This window comes from Mycteria americana, chromosome 3 (genome assembly GCF_035582795.1).
Source record: "Mycteria americana isolate JAX WOST 10 ecotype Jacksonville Zoo and Gardens chromosome 3, USCA_MyAme_1.0, whole genome shotgun sequence".
NCBI lineage: Eukaryota > Metazoa > Chordata > Aves > Ciconiiformes > Ciconiidae > Mycteria > Mycteria americana.
Window position 1 is genome coordinate 56,580,105 of NC_134367.1, and position 20,147 is coordinate 56,600,251.

At 41.1% G+C, this 20,147-nt stretch overlaps 1 protein-coding gene across 1 annotated transcript in view; it reads left to right on the top strand.

The window, feature by feature from the left end:
- The window catches only part of SLC35F1 (solute carrier family 35 member F1), a 257,285-nt gene that overhangs the window by 190,307 nt on the left and 46,831 nt on the right, over window positions 1–20,147 (top strand). The window contains exon 3 of the mRNA XM_075498623.1: window positions 12,529–12,656. Coding sequence (XP_075354738.1) covers window positions 12,529–12,656 — 128 coding nt within the window. The remainder of the gene's footprint in view (window positions 1–12,528; window positions 12,657–20,147) is intronic.

A 20,147-nucleotide genomic window follows, 5' to 3' on the forward strand; every position in this document is an offset into this window, starting at 1 on the left:
ATTAGGTGTTATTTCTCAATGTCGTGGAAAGGCTACTGTGTCAATTGCTGTTAAAGCACAGGCAACATGGTAAGATAAATACCAGTGAGGTATTCAGCAATTTGCTTATAAATCAGGATTCATGTAAGGGAAATACTTTTCTATAATAAGGTTGCTCATTGCAAGTATCGCTGCTTTTTTATTGCTGGAGATTTTTTTAGCTTTGTGGCAATCAGCTGGGATCAAGAGAGGAGCAGTCACTCCTCACAGCTGCTGTGTCAAGTTTGCGTACCTCTCAGCAGGGTTTTCAGATACATGGTCTCTTGAATTCTTGGTGGGGAGGAGTGGAAGACATGGAACTTTTAGTGCGCCTTGCTGAACGTGATATGATGCAGTACCACACGTTACAGGAGAGTTTACAGAAAGTGACTGAGAGTTTCAGAGATGACAAGCACCGAGTGCTGATTATTTCAGGAGGGATCTTAATATACACCATTGCGATCTACTTGTGTTTACCCTGAAGCCAAAATGGGGTCATTGGCCGCTTCTTCCAGCAGCTGCCTCCCCCACTGATCTCTTCCTGACCTCCCAGGACTTCCAGCTCTCCTGGGACTGGACCCCGATGGGCCCAAAACCACTGTTCTGGGAAGCACCTGCTTATGTGCTGGCTCCAGATTCTGCCCCTAGCACCAGCTCTTCCTAAATCCACCCTTGGCTTTTTCCAAGATGCACAGTTCAGTTTCATACTGGATGAATTATTGGGGTTTCTGTATTGTGGTAGTATAGCAAGTAGCAAGTATACTACTAGTCTTTCATTGATTAAGTAGCAGCACAGTGGCATTAGCTCTCCTGCATACCTGAGGATCTAAACTACAACACTTTATATATTTAATGAGATCCTTCTCTGTCATACTTTTATTGACTATCACCTTCTGCCATGGAAAGATAATACATGTTATAGTCAGTTGATTACTTTTTTTCGATACCTTAAGCATGTGCACAATCTCCAGTCATCAGCAGCACTAGATGCTTAATTCAGGTTATAATAACACTGACTGAATATCTCTCAGCTTGTACATACCACTGCAGGTAATTTTTGCCAGACTTTTGGTGGACTGCAGACCTCCAGCTTGCTAGCATAGCGTCCAGCTGCTTATCAGTCTCACCCTCAATCTCCTCATTATTTCAGTTGCACAGCTACAATAATTAGATTCTGTATTTTTCAGACTTCATAGACTAGCTTAAGACTACACTAGGCAGGGACACGAAATTTCCTTTGTCTGTAGATCTTGGCTATCACTTTGTATGGCAGTCATTATTTTGCTCAAAAACAAGACCAGGTGAGCTTCAGTCCCTGCTACAAAGCTGCTTTGACCAATTTACTGAAGCTAAGCTGATACACACTGAGCATTTAATTAACATTTAATGTTCTATCTAGAGCAAAACAATGGCTGAACTGTATTGCATCAGCCTGCACAGCTCTCCACCTTTCTGGGTATGACTGCACTTCCATGCTAGTTCGGACAACCGTGCATGTGAAAGCTGGCAAAAAATACACAAAAATGTACTGCTCTGACTATACACATGCTAGAGGTGCTTCATAAACCTATAAGTTGTCTTGTTACAGAGTTTGAATCATGGAAAATTTGTATTTTTCTTGTCAGAAATGCTACAGACCTGGCTCCATTGCAAAGTTTTTCTAGCCCAGTTCTGCCAGCTCAGGAGGAAAGAAGTGCATGCCCAGTAACTACCCAGGATGGAGGGCTGCTCTCCATCATTCCTGTTTTCTCTCAGATTGCTTGCTCCTTTATGTAGATATATGGATGTATAATGCTGATTTGTTTATCTGGTTATTTTATAGTAATATTGCTGAATTTCCAAAGGTCCCATCAAGATCCCATTGTTTTAGGTACACGATAGATACAACAAAATATCACCTGCTCCAAACAACTCGTCATCTAAAAAAATATCTGGCCTGATTTCCAATCTTAATGGTCATTCTGGGTAACTCATTCAGGATTATGTGATAACAAATAGCCAGTTTCTTCAGCAGAATTGCCTATAAATGTCTAGTTAACATGGTAGCTATGTGATGCCTTATGCCAATTAATTAGCATGGTTCAGTGATGTTTTATGCTTTTAGTAACATACACCAGTAGTTATGCTGCAAAGGATATAAACGGGGTTTTTTAAGTACTTTTGATCATTATAGACACAATGTTGAGATTTCTGGTGTATATGACTCCTGAAAGTATCATAGAATAGAATAGAATAGAATAGAATATTTCCATTGGAAGGGACGTACAGTGATCATCTAGTCCAACTGCCTGACCACTTTGGGGCTGACCAAAAGTTAAAGCATGTTGTTAAGGGCATTGTCCAAATGCCTCTTAAACCCTGACAGGCTTGGGGCATCGACCACCTCTCTAGGAAGCCCGTTCCAGTGTTTGACCACCCTCTTGGTAAAGAAATGCTTCCTAATGCTCAGTCTAAACCTCCCCTGGCACAGCTTTGAACCATTCCTACGTGTCCTGTCACTGGATACCAGGGAGAAGAGCTCAGCACCTCCCTCTCCGCTTCCCCTCCTCAGGAAGCTGTAGAGAGCAATGAAGTCGCCCCTCAGCCTCCTTCTCTCCAAACTAGATAAGCCCAAAATACTTAGCTGCCTCTTGTAGCCCTTCACCTCTCGTATGCCTTCCAGCCCTGTCGCCAGCTTTGTGGCCCTCCTCTGGATGCGTTCAAGGACCTTCACATCCTTCTTAAATTGTGGGGCTCAGAACAGTACTCAAGGTGAGGCCGCACCAATGCTGAATATAGCGAGGTAATCACCTGTTTTGACGGGCTGGTTATGCTGTGTTTGATGCACCCCAGGGTGCGGTTTGCCCTCTCGGCTGCCAGGCACACTGCTGACTCCTATTGAGCCTGCTATCGACCAGCCCCCCCAGAGCCCTTTCTGCAGGGCTGCTCTCCAGCCACTCCTCTCCCCATCCTATTTGCCTCCCTCCAATTTGCCTGTCATGAAATAGGCAAATTATTGAATGCACCAGCTGAGTGTTGTTTGAAGCCGTTGTGTTTCATATATTTCTATGTGCTCATGCCTGCATTTTCTCTATTCTTAACTGGGTTTATTCACGCCTTTTGGAATTTCTGCCATGCGTAAAACAAGGTGCTTGTGCTTGTGGCCAACAATGAAGGAGCCACAATGGGTTGGTGTGTTTTGCATGCCTCTCTTGAGCCTCTGCTGCTGGTCACCTTGGAGCCAAGAAGTGTCCTGGACCGGCCCCCAATTGCTTTAACCAAGTGGCAGCTCCTACATTTTCGGCTTCATGTGTAATCAGTGGCGTTTCTTGAATAATCTGTGGTTGTTCTGATGTGAGGTTTTTACTATAACCCATGACGGCGACACATTCCCAAAGCTTCTATACTCCTCCAGGGATAATATTTAATATTTATTTTGGAAGTTTAGCAAACCTTATTCCAGTTCACCAACAGTGGTGTGAGGACAGTCCCAGAAGGGGAATAACTCTGCTAGCTTGTCCCACGGCTCCTACCGCAAATAGATGCTCCAAGAGGACTGAGTGCGTGTTTGCAGCCTTTTGACACAGAAGAATACTGAAATACTTCTAGAGGTCATTGAGCATCTGTAAAGCTATATTTGTCTTGATCCACCCAGCCCTGATGTATTCTGAACTCTTCAGCTCTCCCCTTGGCCCAGGGCAATGACATGAAATAGTGCTGGGTATTAGGATTTTCTCTATTTTCAGTTACCACTATAGACTCCAGATGAAGCTTCAATTCTGCCAGCAGCGCTTCTTTAACATCAGCTTCCCATCTTATTCTACTTTAAAATGCCCCAATGCTATTGCTAACCTAAGAATTGTCATAGTATTGGAGTGCGTATGTTCCCATAGTGCTCATACCACAAAAGACAACACTCCCATTTTCAGTTATTCACCAATAGCCTTTTTCCTCTTAATAGTACTGTCCTCTTAGTTAGTAGTCATCAGCAGACAGATTTCCTTCTTAATAGATATCTTGAGGCTTCATGTAAAAAGCAGGTTCTCTTTCATGGTTAACGCATGTTGTATGCAGTCCTTGCTCGTATTTCATGCCAGCACCTGCTACTAGGTAGTGGTTTGGTGAGTCCCAGAACCAGGATTGCCTGATCTCTTAGGGATTTATGTCTCAGGGTTGAATGAGCGGGTACCTAAGAAGATGCAGAGTCCAGACTCTGGTGTCTAGTAAGCAAGTTTACCTCTGCACCTATACTTAGTGGCGGTGATGTTAGGTTTTCTCTCTTCTGCTCAGTTACCTATTCACATTAAACCTGTAGGAACTAATATCTTTGCACTCTATCTGTGTCAGATTAGATTTAAATTGGATCAGTGTGTTCAAACGTTATTGATGGGGAACAGAGAAAGATACTTATTCCTTGACATCCTTATTCTCTTCTTTTTGTCTTCTAAAGACAAGGCTAGAAATTCAACTTCAGTTGGATCTGCTTGATCTATGGGTGGTTAATAATAATGACAATTTGCATTGTGTCTTTTTTTTTTATTATCTGAGGCAAATCTCATGCTTTGGGGAATAAATTTTGTAGGAATCACAAATAATAAGTAGATAATTCATTATTCATATCTGTCTGCTGGGGGAAAAAATGTCACAGAGTGGGTAGGTGGCTGGGACCAACTTTTTGTAAGGAGTTGATGAAAGGGAAAAAAAAAAAAAAGAAAGCTCATGCACCCTAGCTGATTCCTCTGCCTTAAACAATGAACATTATTTCTTTTAAGATTATTTGACTTTAAGTCTTGTGAATATGATTAACATGCCCAAGATTATCCAGGAAGATAAATTATTCATGCAAATTACACATTTATAAATTATATACAGAGATATATACAGATTTCTTTAATTTCACTAACACTCTGGTAAATTTGAAAATGAGATCTTTTTTCTTCTAAAAACCTTTCTTTGCAATGCTGTAAGTAGCTTCACACTAGATAAAATAGGATAAACAATGAAAAAGGGCCTGACTGCAGAGCTTACAGAGTAAAGTAATAGGATTGTTTCGAAGTAGTTCTGTGCGAGAGTGAGCCAGATTTAACCCTGAAAGCTGGCAGGCTACAGTGTTAGCTCAGAAGTAACTTAAATCCGAGAGTACTGTAGATCAGAAATCAATTTTGAAAATTTCATGCATGAAGACATAAGGACATAATCAAATCTCAGGTTTGAGGGAAGGCTCCAGCTTCTTGGTGTGCTCGTGTCCCTCTGCATTACAGAGGTGGAGATGCTTCTCCCAGGACGCAGTCTGCCATTTCAGGAAAGGTGCTTACCTAAGTTTAGGCTGGGAGATAAAACAACTTAAATGAAAAATTTGTGTGCTAGAAACATCGTGGTGTTTTTGTCTTGACATTTTAAAGGGCTGGGAGTTTAGAAGTCTGTTTTTTGAAACGGTGCACTGTTCAGAGCTTTCTTCAGGTCTTACACGGTTCTTGACATGGGCTGCTTCTTGCAGTAACACATGGCAGTAACTTACAGCATTGTGTCTGCCACCAAGGGAAAAACTATGTAATCTAGTGGGCGGGCAGGTAGAGAGAAACTGAGGCATCTACAAAAATCACCAGCTACTTTATTGTGGCAGTTTTAGTTGTAATTTACTCTTAAAAGTAAATTGTATGACCAGTAATCTCATGAAATAAGAATACATCTGAAGATTATCAGATCTAACCACAGAGCTTAGGCTGGATCAAAATCAAGGCACCAGAAATTAATCCTTTCACATTTTATGAAAATGCATGTTCAAATTCCTAGATCTGACTTCAGCTGTTACGGTTTTCATCCAGGGCTGAACCAGACTGATTTGCAAAATCTCTAAAAGAAAATAGCAAGTCTAAATACTTCAGATGAGCTTGTAATTTAGTAACTGGAAAGCTACGTTATGTCATGTTAATAGGCTAAGCATATTATAGAAAAGAGGAGGATCAAAATGACAAAAGTAGCAGGCAGAAAGGGCACAAACCTTACCTCACCTTATGTTACTCCTATGATAATCTGGAGATCAAAGGTTATATAAAGTACCTTTTTCTAAAGTGCCAGCCAAATAAACGGTAGTACGATAGGTAGACGTTCAAACACTACGGAGTTGAAACAGACAACGAAAATATATAGAACCCCTTCAAAACTGAAAAATCCTGTCGATTGTGCCTGGTAAGTAAGATTTACTTCCTAAGAAGGTGAAAGCACATTGCCGTGGCGTAGCTCACCCCCGGCGAGGCGTGTACGCAAGCTCCTGTCCTGTGACTGCGTTCCACCTCAGCAGCACCACCCGTTGCAGGTTTGCTTCGACACGCATGGCAGGAAGACCTGCAGCCTCATTGTACGCTGCGTTTTGCAGCAAGGGCAGTGGTGACGGCTGCTGGGTTTGTTCAGTGACTGCTGTTGCCTTGTGACAAATGGGACACGTGCACGGTTCAGGCTGCGTCAAGGGAAGGGGGTAGTTGTCCCCTGCCTGGGTCCCCTGTTACTTGCTACTCACCTCCCCCAGGACTAACATTAATTTGCTCACAGACTGTTCAGGACACAGTCTGAAAATTGATCTGAAAACCCAAAATCTTTGTTTCCAGGCAGTTCTTTGCCCTGGCTCACTGTGCAGCCCTGCAAGCACCAGCGCTGGCACGGGGCGAGCGGCAGGAACGCGTGGCCAGCAGCTGGAGGGCACAGGAGCTGCTTGCAGCAGCGACTCGGGGCTGTTACACCAGCAGCATGTCTGTGGGTTACGCAGTTTTCCCACCGCAGGAGAGGAAGCAGAAGGGAGTTCTGGATAAGATCAGGCTGGATAAGATCAGATGTTCTGAGGAGGCAAAAGGAGCTGAGGTTATCTAGTCTCCCAAAAGGCTTACTGAAAGCATGGTATAGGACAAAAGGAGTGCAGCCTATAAGCAGTCATCCATAAGGTGAACAGAGTATATTCAGGTGTTTTGTGAAGCCAGACTGGAGGAGTATTCCTGTAAGGGAGTATTTTCTCTATTGTGTAAGTAATTAAGCAGTGGTGGTGTTTTGCCTTTAGGCAATGGTATTACCATAAAGTAGTCATCAGTAATACAAATAGATACGAGGAAATAAGAAACCATTCTGGGTCAAGGATTTAAAGTCACACAGAAGAGAGACGGTTCTTTTGAGCTTTGTGGAGAGCTGAAAGCCTTCTACAACAGGCTTTAAGTCCCCTGGACCAGCAACTTGGCCAAGCAGGAGACAAGCAAGGTTTTATTGTTCAGGCATGGGAGCCTCTTGACGTATATACAGAGACGATCTGTGTTACCCCAACACGGTATTACCCCATTTGACTGCCTCCTTCCCCTGGTCCTGCAGCAGGGCTGGATGACTACAAAGTCTGTAGAGAAGCAACATTGTTGGTGGAGTTCTGTATCCTCAAGACTCGCTATAATGGGTGAAAATGGAAAAGAAACAATTATCCCGTAATTGTGCTTTGTGACTGAGATTCTTTTTCAAAGAAAGTGATAATAAGTAATTTCTGGTCTAGTCTTCATCCTCTGTGAGACGTTTGCCTCTTTACCATGTAGACCTTGACTCTGACGCTCCTGTTAGAGGCAGGGGAGGACCAGCGTGCCCGGCAGCCCTCCCTCTCCACGCTGCCTTCCCCCTTGCAAGTCTCCTGCGCACATTTAGATCTCTTCAGCTGAGCTCTGTAAAGCAGAAGGAGAGCACAGCTCCTTTGATGATCTTGATCTAAATAGCAAGTTGTCATCTGAATTAAAAGGGAGAGACTGCAGTGGATGAAAGAGAAGCAATATGCTTGTTTTCTGGTCTAGCAGTGCTGTTGTTCTACCTGTGTCCCAAGCCCATACACAAGTAATTGGGAATTTGCTGTCTTAATGGCTGTTGGGTTTTTTTATTGTACCTCTGCGGCTGTGTGGGTGAATGTGAAAAGGTTTTTGCACATGTATATATGTATTTTTGGTAGACACTGCACAGCTAAAGCCTCTTTTAATTTTCTCTCTAATTTATTTTTAATTTTGTAACCCCTCAGGGGTAAATCCTTATTATATGATGTAAAATCATCTCTTCTACAAAGCAGCTTATTTGTTGATTTTTAATTTGAGCCAGCGGAGGCAAAGCTGTAGCTTTTTTCCAAACACCGAGAGCTCTTCTGTATGTATAACTGTCAGCTGTGTGTCTCACTGCAAAATTAGCAAAAAATGTAAAACCTAAACGTATCCTTCTAGAAAGGGCAAAGAGGAGGTTTGTATTTCTCTGTGTTAACAGTATGTTAGACTTCTGAATCTAAAAACATTCTTAATATGCAATTTGCTTTTAAATCTACATTATGTTTGGATTAGACTGAATATGAAGGCTTACTTTTTCAAAAGCTCGAGTGCTAACAAGTTAGGGGTTTGTTTTTTGAAAGGGGATCTCCATCAAAAGATGGCACTGTCTGAAGATGGCATTACTCTGTGCACTCACATAAATGCATGTTCACCAACATCAATATGTGTCGTTGGCTCGCTGGAAATGTTGCCTTTAAGCTAACCTGCACACTTAATGGTTTAGTGTTTGTTTGTATGACTGTCCAGAAGACTTAGTCACAGTCCTATTGAGATAATAACAAAAACACATCATCTGACATAATCTCTCTTCCCTTTACATTCAGTGGGAGAGATGTTTATTTTCAAAACACTGGTTATCTCATCCTAAACAATTCATCTGGAATATGTTAGGTGAAAAATATTTGTAAAATGCCTTACCATCTAGTTCAGGTGTAGGCATCTACATTCAGTCCTTCTGGCCTACAATGCTTACAACTCAAAAGATCTGAATAATTAGTTTGCTTTGAGTTGTCAACAAGGGAAATAAAAACCCCCAGATTGTCTGGTTTTGTTTTGTTTTTAATTAAGTGTGATATTTTTTCCCCCACTTTGTTTTTATGCAAAGGTGATATTTATTACTGTTCAGGATGTAGACTTTTGAGTGAAGCTCTTGATTCCCTCTGCTTCTCGTTTTAGTCTTTCCAAGTTAAGTCAAGGATTCTCACTTATCTCCCTAACTCCCATTTCACTTCTCCTTGTTGTCTCTGAATTCCCGGAGGATGCCATCTCTGATTGCTGTCCAAAGATCGTGTCCTGCTGGCAGCCCACACCTTCTCCAGGCTGTCTTCCACTGTTGCCTTCTACTGGACCACTCTTGCAAAAGTGTGACATTTGAATATGGTGGCTTTATTTCAGCCCCATCTCAAAACCGGGACTCCACCTGCCTCTTCCTTGATTTGTCCATAGCATTGGACCGACACTCACTGCAGATGATCGATCATCTTCTTTCTCCTGCCCTTCTCCGCAGAAAATCTCCCACTTCAGGAGCGATTCATTCCTTTCTATGAATTGTGATGACAATGCCAAAAAAATTAGAGAGCAGTAAACAAATAAGTCCCCAGATTAACAATGTTCAACATGCGTTGCTTTTTGCGCAGCTATACCCTCAAATGGGGTCCGTCAGTTTTGCTAATGCTCATAGATCTGCACAACTGATATGTTAATGATAAATGATAATAATTATGTGGGCAGAGGGGCGCAGGTCAGAAGCCAGACCTTTCTTACACACTAAGTAACAGGAGATGCAGCAAGTGAGTGGAAGGGAAGACTAAGTATGGTCCACAAAGAAAGATGCAGCTCCCGCACAAGGCTTTTTTCCCGGAACAAATTCTCTGTTTTATTGTTGTCACGCTGAACTCCTGTACATCTCTCTGCTTTCCACTGGGCAAGACAAAGACACTTGCTGTGAAGCTAAACCAATGTTCATCAGAGCTGCACGGTGCCTGCATAAGTTCATTTCAGCATTGCTTTTTGCTTCTCAGAGCCTTCTCAGCTGAACCTGATCTTTGGCAGTTTGGAATATCTCAGAGCTGTATATCAGATGAAATACCACTTGCCAAGTATTTTTCTTATTTCTGTCATTAGCCCAGAAAGAATTGAGAAAGCAAAAGAGAGAACCGTGTGTGTGAGTTAAAATTACAGATTTAATTTCCATCTCTGGAAACTCTGACTTTACCTGTTAGCCAGAAGTCATGACCATACATTCCTTTTTAAAGCTAACTTATTTGGCCACATCTGAACAGTACAGTGATCTGCAGTTGGAAATTGAAGCTGGAGAAAGCAAACACTGGCAAACCAAAGGTACCAAAAGATGCCTTGAGATTTGTCCGTAGTCCTTGCTCAGGCAGCCTAATGCCAGTGGCAGTTCTTGAACCTGCTGCTTCTTTCTGCTTTGTAGGTACCACCAAGGTCTTACTGTCATAAAAACAGATTTAGGTGGGTGTTGGAATAGAGACTGCAGTGACTCTGAGAGGCTTATACTGTCTAATAGTTTGATGTCTTTGATTTTTAAACTTTCTCTTTACAATTAACAAGAAAAATTGCTCTGAAGTGTTAACCATGCCTTTCCATTGCATTGATGTTTTTCAGCTGGTGTTTTAAACGTATTATCTGGGCAGCACAAGAATTAGAGATATAGTTTCAGTACCTGGAAAGGGTCTATCTGCGTGTTTTACACTGATTTTAGTAGGAATTAGAACATCTAATCTCAAATGCTTTTTTGAAAATACCTCCCTAAATGTATTAAAAAATAAAATCTACACTATTCCTCTTTCTTCATGCTCAAATCATCATAACAAATACATAAATGTAGTCGTAATTTGTGTCTGCAGTGCATTGTTCCTGTACAAACAAAAGGTGGGAATTTCTTTTTAGTGAGTTCTCCTGTGGTAACAGGTGGTAACAGGAAAGTGTGCTATGATTGAATGTACTGACTCATTCTTATTTAGGGTCTTAAATAATTAGCCTACTCACCACCTTGTTTCTGCTATTTCTCTGCTGCTTACTGAGAGAAAGAGAAAAAGAGAAGGAGAGAGAAAAAGATGAAAAAGAAAAAGAGAAAAACAAAAAGAAAAAGAAAAAGAGAAGGGCGGGAAGGAAGGAAAGCTTTTTATCATTTACAGTTTTGCACTCAGCATCATTATCACTGTAACAAATAATTGGGTTGTTGCCTAATAATATCCCACCGGAAGCGTGTATGTGTGCGCATCTGTTAATGAACAAACGTCAAATGATTCAGATGCTTGGCTCAGGTAAATACCCATTCAGGTCACTCACTGGGGCCACGATTTAACGTCTAAGATCTTGAATCAACTTCTGAAGTAACTATCTGGTTTTCTGTGATTGTATCTTATAAGATCTGAGATAGTCCTGTGCTATAGAGAGCCTGCCATTTCTGATGGTATGGCAGCACATATATCACTGGGTCTATTTGAACCAGAGAGGGAACACACTTGTGATGATGGAGAACGATGAGGGACAACTGGGAAGCCTGAGCAAGATTAGGTGGCAATTGGCAATAATGTTCCTTTTCTTCTCTATTTTCCACCACTCATTTTGATGATCACAGGCACTTCAAAAGGCTGCAGCAACATGAACAAATCTCAGAATAGTGGGGTTTTTTTCTTAAACTTTCAAAACAGTTCAAATTCTGTTTATGGTACTTTGGCAGTACAAGTCAACCCTACTTAGATCCCTGTTTAGGCTACAGACTCTTAAAGACCTCCAGTCGTACTGTGTTCAGTCACAGTCGGTATGTCTGGCCCCTTTCACAGTGGGGTCCCATCATGTCTGGAGCTTACTGTAACGCAAGTAAGTAACAGGTTTGCCCACCCTTACTAATGAGCTGGTTTCTTTTGAACAGAGAACAATAATAATCCCTAGCCTAGCATGAGGAATGCTTTGACCTTTTGAAAGTTGTGGGTTTGATCTGCAGGCCGTGTTGTACTGTCAGTCTTCACGTGGAGGAAATTAAGTACTGGGTGATTGGCAGGGCTCCCATAGAAGGCAGCAAACCTGCCTACTTCAGAAATCGATCCTGGGAGTGGAGCAACCTGTCATGCAAAATCTGTCCGTCTCAGTGCAGCCTTTCTTTAAACAAGTCTGATATTTTGAACCTCCAGGATCGTAATAACCATCCTTGGAACAGGACCTGTAATCTGCCCAAAGGTGATGCTGTTACTCTCCTGCTCTAGTATTCCTTCATATTTGCAAATACTGGTAATCTCCCAACGTCTGGCAAAACCCTCTTGCATCATGTGTGATACAACATTTATCAGTATGTCTGGAAAGTACAAATGTATGTAATAAACTGCTCTATTCTTTAGCATTTTATATGTGTATATATATGTGTATATATAAAAGTAAAATTAGGAACACATTTACAGTCTGCCCAAGCTGCACTTGTTTTTCCTGGCGTTGTTTACATCTTAAGTGGAGTGACAATCTGACCCTCACATATTACTTCACCAAGCTGGCTGTTTTAATATCTGCGAGACAAATAGGGTGTGTTAGTTTTGACCTCCTTGCAGTACCTCTTTATATATGGTGCTTTTCAACTGCATATTGTAAAAGCGAGAGATCTTCTAGATAATTTCTCTTGACAGGCAGGTATTTTGTGCATGTAAACCTAACTGTTTTACATAATTCTTCTTGTTTATTGCCACAGGAGAAGAAAACTTGCTGGCAATTTTGAAAAGGAGATGGTGGAAGTACATGATCCTGGGGATAATAGACATAGAAGCCAATTACCTGGTAGTCAAAGCTTACCAATACACCACTCTTACTAGTGTACAGGTAAGGACTCAAAGGATTTTCCCTTTTGAGGTAAGATAATAGGCCCAATGGGGTCAATGGCACAGTGTCCATTGGCTTCAGTGCACTAATAGCTAGTTGCTGCCTGTGTCTTCTGTGTACTTTTTAATGCTGTCTCATAAGACACGTTTTTTCATATTGGACTATTTTTATTACTCGGTATTTTCCAAACTGTACAAAAACATACTGGCTTTCATTTTATTTTCCTGTGCTAAACCATTCATAATCACATTTTTGGCATTATCTACCTAATGTGGTTCTTTAAGGATATATTTTCAGATGGGCTAAAATGTTTTTCTTACTTTATATTGTACTTGGAAAAAATACAAGCACTTCTTTTAGGATTCCATAATTAGATCCGAGTGCAAAAGTTGTCATTAAGTAAAATGAATGTAGTTATGATGAAAAGGTCTTACTTTAATGCAAGCAGTTAGATGTGTTATGTTATATAACAGCTTAACTGCAGCTATCAAAAAGTGTACTCTCCCTTAAAAAAATTATACGTGCAGTGAACAAAAGCTACGGTAGCGATTTCTCCAAAGATCTAACCTGTATATTTCAAATACAAACACAAAAGAATCAGGCTTCTTCCCATTTAAGTGAAGAAGTGAATAATAAACATTTTTAAGACACTGGAAATTGTCTGTCTTGGGAAGTCGTTGCATACTTCATTGCTACTTGTTCTAAAACAAACCTACTTCCTTTTTACATTATCTCTAAATAACTGGGCAACACTAGGTAGTGTTCAGTGTATTTGACACCTTATTTGCCTGAAGTTTGCAATAGAGCCAGTAAAGTAGAGGAGCACCAGTTAATGTTCTGCAGAATCAAAGCTAATTAGGAATATATCTCTTCCATAGTTGAAAAGTGATACTGGAAAATACTGAGCTTGTTTAGCTGAATAAGCAAAACCAGAAGAAAACTATGAATTCAAGGAATCTGAATGTGAGGTTTATACTAAATATTCACCACCTATTCACAAATATTCATCACTACTAAATGTCTCCACCATCAGAATCTTGGTTTGAGAATTCTTTGAAATGTGCCCAGACAACGTAATATTGCTTTTAACACTTTTACAAATCATGTTACTTAGTATAAAGCATAAATCCACGCAAACGTCATACTGTCTGATTTTATAGCTACTAAAAGCCTCAAAGAGAGAAGCAAAAGCTGAATTGCTTCTTTTACGTGTTCACTCATAGCAAGTAGGAATAGCGGACTGAGCAAGACAATCCAGGTCATTAAATCCCATCTCCCACAGCCACCAACAAGCACGTATCACAGGTTCGTCTGGCCGGACCCATGAAACATCGATTCCAGAAGATGCAAACCCTCCCGCTCTTCTGCAATGAGCACGGCCTTTAGTGTAAGAGATCAAAAACTGCAGTGCGAGGAGGAAGCAGGCAGGAGAATTCAAGGGCGTTGCCTGTGCCTCAGCAGGGAATTTGTTAGCTGGAATGAGCCACACTCTCCTTTTAGACTGAGAGAGAGAGGAAGGGTGGAACAGGAGGACTGTCATAGGACACAAACCGTGTTGTGTCCTTTTTAAACCTCTTCCACATAAAGATTACAACAGAGTTGAGGTCTCTTTGCCATGTAGCTTGAAAGAAGGAAGAGGTAGAAGCTCAAATGCCATCAGGCTTTTTTCCGGGAGGGGAATGAATGCAGTGTCTCCTTTTCCCATAGTTGTCCTGGATTGCTCGGATACACATGGAGTGACCTTTTGCATTTTAAATTCACTTCATGCCTTAATTTTAATGAGCTTCTAAGTATAGACAAGCTCAAAGATATGGTGAGAATGGGACGAGTGTGAGGTAATGCATTAAGATGTTGAATCAAATGACACATTTTATGAAATGTAGCCAAACAACACCCTATTTCATTTAAAGATGAAACAGAAGCAGCTCAGGGGATTAGTCAGCCTGAAACAGCATTGGTCAAAGTGTGTAATGGTATGAAATGACGACTGAAGAAATGGAAAGTAAAAGATGAAAAAAGCAAGCTTTTCCTAGAATCTGATTTCTGAAGACGCAAACAGGACCCACTTTCATGAGAGCATCTTCCGAAAGGCCCGATCCTCCAAGAGCACTACCTGTGAGGCCATAAATGCTTGCTGGCACGTAGCAAGAAGTGTTCAAATCCTTTCAGAACTGAGACCTGAGAAACCATTACTACCTACCACAAATCAGCACGGCTTCAACTGAAGGCTGTGGGAGCTATGCCGATGTATACATTGACTGAGAATCGAGCCCCTCAAGTCAATACCAGGGGATTTTATTCTCAACAGGCTTTACACCAAGGCTTTTTTGATGGGGAGAATATAAGAGTTTTTGAAATTGTCACTTCAGTAAATGAGAAATCTTGCAGTATTTTTATAGTGGTGGTACATGGACCATTTCAGTAGGAAGTCAGTTTTACAGCATATACTTTTTTCCACATGGAATCTCTGCTCCGTCATGCAAAACTAGCGTGCGAGTGTACTGGGCTTGTGGTGCTTTTAGGCAAAAAACATTAAGCTGCTCCCAGCAAAAAGCCGAAGTTTAACTGTAAAAATATACCTTTATTGCAATTGATTTGCAGTTCTGCTTTCACCAAACAACTCCAAGAACTCAACGGCTTTGTTTGCCAAGTATCTTTAAACTCTTAGGACTATCAAAGTTTCTAGTTTAAACTCCATCTTTTTTTGTAATTGACATCATGTCATCATGGTTCTAGGAAAAGACTGAAAATGGTGCCCTACTTTTCCCCACTGTTTCACACCCAAGTCTTTCCTATAAATTTCCTTTAAAATTCCCTTTTGGTTTTGGTCTGGGAAAACAAAATTTTCTAATAAACCTTCCTATACATCTTTCACCGAATGCCTTCAGAACCACAGTAAACGAGGACACACAGACATGAATCAGATGAATATGGTACCTAACCTTTACTTTTGGACGTGCTTCTGGTTATTTCAAATCCTCATGTACTCTGTAATTACTGTCTGAGAATGTGGCACTCAACTCCATCATAAGATGAAAACAAAGTACTGTGAAGCCTAGAAATACATAATTTTCCCTTTAAAAAAAAAGCCAAACTAAAAGACCTCCCTTATAAACTAGATGACACAAAAAATTAGATTGAAAACTGATGTACTCTGTATGTTTCAGACATCAAGGTGTAGGTCAGTTGCTAAGGATAAAATCCAAGGTACCCTTTAGGTACCTGCAGTGCAATCCAGGGGCAAATAGATTTAATAGAACGATCCAAGTAACCTACAGATAATTGTCTACGTATCTAAAATGTCATAGACACCTAACATCCCCTGGTCTATGCATACTAACCTGCTGCTCAGAGCACAATCTTGGGACATGAAAACGTGTATTTGAACCTCTCAAGTTGCTCCTTCTTTGGTAGCTTTAAGTTCTGGTTCTTTGGATGCCCATAGTGCTTCTGTATTGATGGAGCCAGATGCCTAAATACCTGCCTCCATTTTAAAATTCAAAAGCTAAGTATTCCTACATCAAAGTGCCCCAAGGAACTCAATTTGTTAGATATGATCTTAGCATGCCTCAAGTGCTTACAGAAAGCCTGGAATGCTTTCCAGATTGCAAGAGTAGAGCCACCTTTTACATAAAGTCATAGCTGTTAAAACAGTAGCTCACAGAAAGGGCTTGAGTTAACTCCATCTTAGCTGAGGGTATTGAAACTCAAGCTTCCCACAGCTATGAAAATGCTCAGGCTAGTAAGTGAAGACTGTTCTCTAGAGGGTACATTTAAAAATTGAGTATACACCAGGTAAAAGGCACAGTAGTTTGTCGATGGATCAATTTGATATCCAAACCCATATATTTCAAGAAGTACCAGAGATCAGTCACACTTAATGCTCTCAGACACGTGTCCTGATTACCAGATGGCCAAAAACTTGCAAAATGATCTTTACTTTCTCTTTGATGCATTAATCTAACTTGCACTAGATTTTGCAGCCTTCTTGCATGCCAGCTGTAGCAGGTGCAGAAAGTGCATTAAACACTCCCGTGTGCACTAGCACCCAATCCCATGGACTTTTTAAAAAAAATATACACTTAACTTTCAGGACTGCCTGTGGTGATGCTTTCCATATTTATCCTAATGGTTTTTAAAACAACCCTGGTGTAGGCCTGTGGAAGGTTTAATAGCTATTCAAGAAGAGTGTTTTACCTACTGTTAGAGACACTTTTACACAGCAGATAAAATTAGTTCCCCCAAAGGGAATGAAAAGATTCTGAAGTTCTTGCAGTTATTTAGATCTGGATATTTAATTTGTTTGAAACTACGTTTTGACTTCAACTTCCCTGTACTGCATTTCCAGCATACTGCACACGTACATCCTACCATATGGTACATCCTACCATTATGAACCATGGAAGTCCGTAATGTCTTCCACTAAGCCTGTTATGATACTAACACTTGTAACCTTTGCTGCCAGGTGAGTGCTTTCTCATCATGCCAAGCTTCGTTATGAGGCAGTCTGTCCTCTCCCTTCTCCCCTGTCGCCCCCACGTTAATTAGCTCTCCTTTCTGCAAATACACTGTTCTATCCACCTGCATATTACACTGTCGTGTTGCACTCTCTAGAGGTAATGTTACCCTTTTTCTGTGTTATGACGTCACATAGAAATCTGGACTATTTCTGCAACGCCTTGCATAGTGGTACTGTAGAATATGCATACAATGTCACAAGAAATAAGGCTCTGTCAAAGAGCGAGCTATGTTTCCAAATAGTGATTTATCTGGTAATTTATTCCTTGGGCAATCAAGCCTTTGATTGGCATGATGAAAACAAAGGTAGTAAAAGCTAGGATTTATAGACACCAGGAGACAGACAATAAAACTACAATGCTGATGTTCTCAGCTACTCTTAGATCACTGTGAGGCTCAGCAGTACATCATACTTCCAATTACCTCTGGCAGTTTTCATATCTGAACAACTGCCACCAGAAAAGGAAAGGAGTCAGCAGTAAGTGCTTATTATAGCAGTGCTGGATGGCAATAGACTTTGCTTTGTTCTTGGTCCCTATGGACTCAATGTGCGTTGAGGCAGAAGGTTTGAGATAATTTTGAAGCAAATCTGGGAGGTGAGGAGCAGGGGATTTGCAATATTGAAGTTGTTGATCCACCTTGTCCAATGCCCGCTAATATGAAATATCTCAAAAGCAGACATAAATTCCACTCCTTCCCTTCCTCCCCCCATCCTATGCATGTAAGATTGACCAAACTTTCCTGTTTTGCTTCAGGGCAGTGAGGGAATACTGCAATGTTAATAAGGTCGGCAGATCAGCATGTGCAGAAGCGTTGCATATCATACATTTATACTGTGAGAGTCTGTGGGGTGTATCTTGCATCTGATTTATTATCACACTTCAAGTTGCTGTTCTGTCTTTTAACTACGTTACATGCCTATGGTTCACAAACCAGCCCCTACAGTATCCTCAGTCTCTGTACATGGTTTTGGAGTCAATTGAGCTCTCAGCATCCAGAGCTGCTGCCTCTAATGGCAAAATTGACCCTGAGCCAAACTTTTTACTAGCATAAATATGCAAAATCTCATTAAAGTCAGTGGAGCTGTGCCCATTACAACAGCAGAGATTTTGGCGTTCTGTGCCCATTTTGCATACTCTTGCAGGTGAAATGCAAAAGCAGAGTTTTTTTCTGCAGGAGACATCCATGATTTTTCCTAGACCAGGATCTAATCCCCTGCATAACTTACAGCAACTGGTGACATGGAGAAGTTTCTAATAAGTAACCTTGACAAAATGGTCTTCAAAGCCCATATCCAGTCAGCTTACTTAGAGAGAAGCAAAACAGAAAATAGGTTTTTTCTGCAGAAACACATGACTGCTGGCAGAACTGTCTGCTGTCTTAGAATGATCTTTTTCTGACAGTGGTATGTAAAATCAGAGGAGGAAGGCAATTAAAGGAAAGGCCATTTCAGTGGTCAGTTTGTTGGTAACTCTTCCTGGCATTTGAGCAGATCTTGCAGAAGCACAGCTGGGGTGCGTGTAACAAGAGAGAGGATGGAGAGGTGTATCCTAAGGTTTTTTTTTTTTAAAAAGAGTCAAGATGTGATTACTCATGTTGGTAGTAAAGCCATGTGTAAAGAGTTGAGAGCAGAGGAACTGTGGGTTGGATATGACCGCCACCTTTCATTTAACATGACTGCAAGAACTCGCTGAATTCCTTTTATATACACAGAAAGCTGGAGCTGTAATAATCCTCATCCTGGGTGTTAGTGCATGCAAGTCAGATGTAGGTGAAGGTCTTTCACTAGTGAAAGTTTTGAGGGAGTTTCTGTGTCCACAGGGAAAAAGAGAAAATCCTGAGAACAGATCAAGCAAACTGATGGGAACAGTTATAGAAACATCGGTCATGTGGCCCAAAGAAAAAAAATTAGAGATCTTGTGGGCAAAATACTGATTTAAAGAGCCTTCAGGCTGGGAGCAGTCTTCTGGCTTTTGTTTCATCCATGTCATGGAAATTAAATATTTTTACACTTTTTTTAAACAAATTACGTCACTACCCAGTTCTTTCACCAATCTTCCTACTCGGCGTACCCTACATTTTGGCTGGATTAAAAAATTGATAGTTTTTAAATTAATTCTGTGGTTATATAACAACCATGCAAGAAAGTGATTGCGTTGTGATGAGATAGCAAATAGAAACACAAAAAGTAAAAACAATGCTCCTTTTTTTATTTGAATTGCTTGAAATAACCCTGTCAGAAACGCTGCCAGCATCCACACCTTCCCTGCAGAAGGTTTCGGTGGCAGGGCAGTGTAATTGCCACACAGTTCTGGCAGCCGGCAGCCACCTCTGTGAGGTTTCACATCTTGGCTGCTTTTGTGCACGTGTAACGTACAGTTGAATCAAGTGTGTGTGGTACTGTGAAAGTAGTGTGAAAACTGGAATAGAAAGCTCCCTCGAATGGGCAGCAAACCCTTTCTTCCTTTGAAAAAACAAAGCAAATGTCAGAAGGTGTGTCTCTTACTGGATAAAGCACTTGCTGTTGGATTAAACTTACCAGGTCGCTTGCTGAAATTCAGTAGCCATCGCAGGTACTTGGCCATACAATGTTGGATGGATACAACACTGATTTTACTCATCCCTCTGCTCTGGAGAGTAGGCTGAGTAGAGGGTGCAGCTGATTCTCCACATGATTTGCTGGAGGGCAGCGCTAATGAGAAACCCCTAATGTGAAAAAAAGGGCTTATAACTGGGGGGGGGGGATGCAATGAATGTTTAAAAAGGAAGATTCAGCTCAGCTGTTCCCATAGGGAGTTTGCTGACCAGCTTTTTTCTTTTTGATATCGCTGCAGATCAGCAGTTCACCCTCTGTATTACAGAGCTTTTCTCTAAACCTTGCCAGCTCTCCTTTCCAATGACTAACAGCACACTCTTGCTATATATGTGCAAACACATGCTGAATCTGTGAGATCAGAGACTGGATATTTACTG